Source organism: Octopus bimaculoides, chromosome 3 (assembly GCF_001194135.2).
Source record: "Octopus bimaculoides isolate UCB-OBI-ISO-001 chromosome 3, ASM119413v2, whole genome shotgun sequence".
Lineage (NCBI taxonomy): Eukaryota > Metazoa > Mollusca > Cephalopoda > Octopoda > Octopodidae > Octopus > Octopus bimaculoides.
The window spans coordinates 28,219,366-28,223,538 of record NC_068983.1 but is presented as its reverse complement, the minus strand read 5'-3'; the positions used below and the strand labels follow the sequence as shown (position 1 = coordinate 28,223,538).

Genomic DNA, 4,173 nt, shown 5'->3' with positions numbered 1-4,173 from the left:
TATATATATATATATATATATATATATATTTGTGTGTTCATAAGTAAGTGCTCAATGCATCATGTTACCCAGTTATCTATGTATATTCAATTACTAGCTATATGAATATGTATGCATATCACTACTCCATTCATTTTGTGTACTTTAGGTCATCGGAACATACTATTAATTTGACAGTATGTCAGCCTTATGTGGAAAATGTAAGTATAATGATTAATAAATATCTTTGGAAATGGTATCACTGCAGAATTATGCATGTATGCATGTTTCTGCATGTATGCATGTTTCTGCATGTATACACATAAGTATATATATGTAATGTGTGTGTGTATGTGAGCATTGATAACCAATGTATTAACTCGATCCATCAATGACATATATGCTGTTGTCAGTTATGTATTTGTTTGTTTAAATTCATGTATTTGTTTGTGATAAAGCATTGAATCTGTTAGTCGCTCTCTACAACCTACATAACTCCATTACCTACCAAAAACCCAGTGTAACAGTCATGTTGCTTATGATGCAACTATACATTATATCAGTAGCACATGGTGGTTGTTGTATTGGATCTGCTGCCACATCTAATGCCACAAAATTTCAAGTAGGGGTATTACAAAAGTTTTTCGTTAAGATTTGGGTTTAAATTAATGAGTAAAGTTAAGATTTATAATGTATTTGCCAGTTTCGATGGATGTGCAGCACACACCTAACACACCTGGAATATATGTCCCTGCATTATATATGTGTGTGTGTGCATGAAATGAAAGTTGCAGTGTGTGTCATGTATGAAAAATACATGATAGCCATTGGTCAAGTTTTTAAAGTATAATGTACATTCCCTTTCAAACAAAAGAACATACTGTAAAACGAAAATTAGGTGAAATGATCCAGATTTTTGGATCAAATGGTGGAGGAAATGACGATGATGACAGCGAAATCTATGATAATGACTGATTGTGAGAGTTGTGTAAGTCAGAGATATAATTAATTAGGGGAAAATTAACAGGGATTAGTGAAGGATATAATGTATATTTATGAGGATGTGATGTACAGGTTGGTGTTCATCAGGGTTCAGTTCCCCTTCTGTTTATTGTATTCTTCCTGGCAACATCAGAACATTTTAAGATAACCTGTCCAGGGAAAAAAACCTCCTGCTGTATGCTGATGGCATGAGTCTTATAGCTGAATTAATCAAGGAATTATGAAGAAATTCTAACTTTGGGATCAAACTCTATGACTGAGAGTTCTCAAAGCAAACATTGCAAAGACTAAAGTTTTAGGAGCTGAAAAAATGACAGGATGCTATTGTTGGTAATTAAAGTAACTTTGTTGGTTTGCAATGAAGGAATAAATAGGAATTCCATGCATTGAATGGTAAATTAATAATGCACACATGATGTAGTGAAATTACCTGGTGACAGAGTAAATTGACTTCACATATGACAGATGCACAACAGTCATGAATTCTTCCATATCCTTAGAAGGCTCTTTAGAAGTGGTTGATAGCATTTGTTACTTAGGAGACATAATTAGCAGTGGCGATGTGTATTCTGAAAAATACAGATGCCAGAATGAGAATGAGGTAGAAAAGGATCAAGAAGCTATTACTTCTCCTAGTGAGAAAGGCTTTCTTTTTCAGGGTAGAAGGACAATAGTATGATATTTGTGTATGGAGTAGTGCCTGATATTGGCTTTAGATACAGAGGTCTTAAATAGGCTGGAAAGAAATAAACCGAGATGCTATTTTGGATGATCAGTATCAATGTAAATGATTAGGGCGGCAAGCTGACAAAATTGTTTGCACATCAGGCGAGCTGGCAGAAACTTTAGAACGCTGGGCAAAATGCTTAGCGGTATTTTGTCTGCCGTTATGTTCTGAGTTCAAATTCCGCTGAGGTCGACTTTGCCTTTCAACCTTTCGAGGTTGATAAATTAAGTACCAGTTACACACTGGGGTCAATGTAATCGACTTAATCTCTTTGTCTGTCCTTGTTTGTCCCCTATGTGTTTAGCCCCTTGTGGGCAATAAAGAAACAAGAATTGTTTGCATATCAGAAAAATGCGTTGCAGCTTTTCATCCAGATTTATATTCTGAGTTCAAATTCTGCTGAGGTTGACTTTGCCTCTCACTGTTTTGGAGTTTATGAAATAGGTACCAGTTGAGCAATGGCAGGGTGGGGTGGGGGGTCAATGTGGGGTCGATTTTGTGCCAAAATTTGAAACCAAAATTAATGTACATGATTGATTGTATCTAAATGAGCTGAGAACAAAATTGAATGCAAGAGAAATTGAGCAAAATGTGAAAAACTAAAAAAACAACACTGGCATGTGCATATGGTATGTAAGGTGGTTGTCAGCTGTATAAAGAATGCTGAACACTCCAACTGAATGGAATCGATGGGAGAAGCAAACTTTGGAAGACATAGTATGAGTAGTAAAGACTGCTCTTATGAGACAGATCCTTTTCCAACTTGTGAGGTGCCAAAATGTAAAGGACCTTCCCACTCCATAGAAACATAGGAAAACATTAAAAAATATTGATGGTAGTGATGATGAAAATGATTGGGATATGTAACTATATTTGGATCTCTTTTAATATTTATGTTCATATTAAATCTTCATATACCATTATCTCTCGGTCTTCATTATTTTCTTATTTGTCACTCACATTCTCCTCTATCAGTGTACTTTTTCTAGTAGTATCCATTGTAATTAATTAGTAATCCATACAATTAGTTTCTCCCTCTTTCATTGCAGAGGGATGGCCTCATATTGGTTGTTGTCCATACTAAACACCTCCTTATCACCACTCTTTCAGGCCATCTCTCTCTCTCTCATACTCCCTATGCTGTTACTCTCTTTCTCCTAGCAATCTGTCTTCTGATATAATGCTGTCCATGCTGTTCTCTGTTGAATCTTTTTACCAACTATCATCATGTTTCCATTGTCTTTACCTATTATTCCCTTCTCAGGTGTGTGTGCATGGAAGCGCTCATTTTTGTTCTTTTAGTTGAGATTGTCTGAATGAAAAATGGCGTCATGTTTACATTCCCTTTAAGTTATTACATCCTGGAGCTCTGCACTCTTAAAGTAGAATAATAAAAACACAATTTCTAAACAAGAAAGGGCTGCTAACAAAAAGAGCACCCAGACCTGAAAATATTGCCTCAGATAGATAGATATCCATCCAACACATGCTGGCACAAAAAAAAAAAAGCCTATTAAATGATTCACTCAAGTTTCTGAAAAATGAGATTTAATAAAAATAAGTCCAACAGAAAGGAATGAATCTTACATGTAAACCATAAAATGATATTAAGTTTAGAAAGCCTTCATGTAGTCATTTTTGCTTGCTAGACATAGCTGCCAAATCACCTTCAATTCTCATATTACCATGTTAGAAAATGAAGGACACATTGGAAAATGAAGCATTAGATATACTATCTCAAAACTTGTTTGAGATGGTCATGGATAGAATGTTTTGTTTATAGGTTTGCTTGATTAAAGCTGATTTGGCACTCACTAACATCAACAATAGCAGCAGGAGCAACGACTAACATATTTTCTTCAATTAAATTACCTGAAAATTTAAAGTATCTATATAAAATTCAAACACAGCATGAAGTCTGAACTTCTATTAAATTGTTGTCATTAAATTAAGTGGCTGTTAGTCACGTATATTTCTCATGAAGAAATTGTACGTCCTCTTAAAGATTTCCAGCTACAGCTATTTCTGTGGCAATAAAAGCAAACAGATATGAAAAAGCATGATGATTTTTTTTTATGCATTTTGTTCATCAGAGCCAAGTGTAGCATATAAAGAAAAGAAAGAAAAGAAAAGAAAAGAAAAGAAAAGAAGTACTCAATTTCAGTAGCATTTTATGAGAAAGAGTTTGATAGAGAATAAGCAAATAACACAAGTGTATTAAAAATCCTCTTTTATAAAAATATATCTAATATTTGTTAATGGCTGTGTGATTAAAAAGTTTGTTTCCCAACTGTGTGACATCAAGTACAATCCTTCAACACAGTAGCTTGGGCAGATATCTTCTGCTATAACCCTGGGATACCCAAAGTCTTGTAACAGAATTTAGTTAAAGGGGAAACTGAAAGAAACCTGTTGCATATATATATATATATATATATATATATATATATATATATATATATATA

General features: G+C 34.1%; 1 protein-coding gene across 3 annotated transcripts in view; it reads left to right on the top strand.

The window, feature by feature from the left end:
* Nucleotides 1-4,173, top strand: part of LOC106876727 (uncharacterized) — a 1,061,911-nt gene that overhangs the window by 851,042 nt on the left and 206,696 nt on the right. For all 3 annotated transcript variants that reach the window (XM_052966107.1, XM_052966109.1, XM_052966108.1), the window contains one exon: nucleotides 149-200. In XM_052966107.1, the coding sequence (XP_052822067.1) occupies nucleotides 149-200 (52 nt within the window). The remainder of the gene's footprint in view (nucleotides 1-148; nucleotides 201-4,173) is intronic.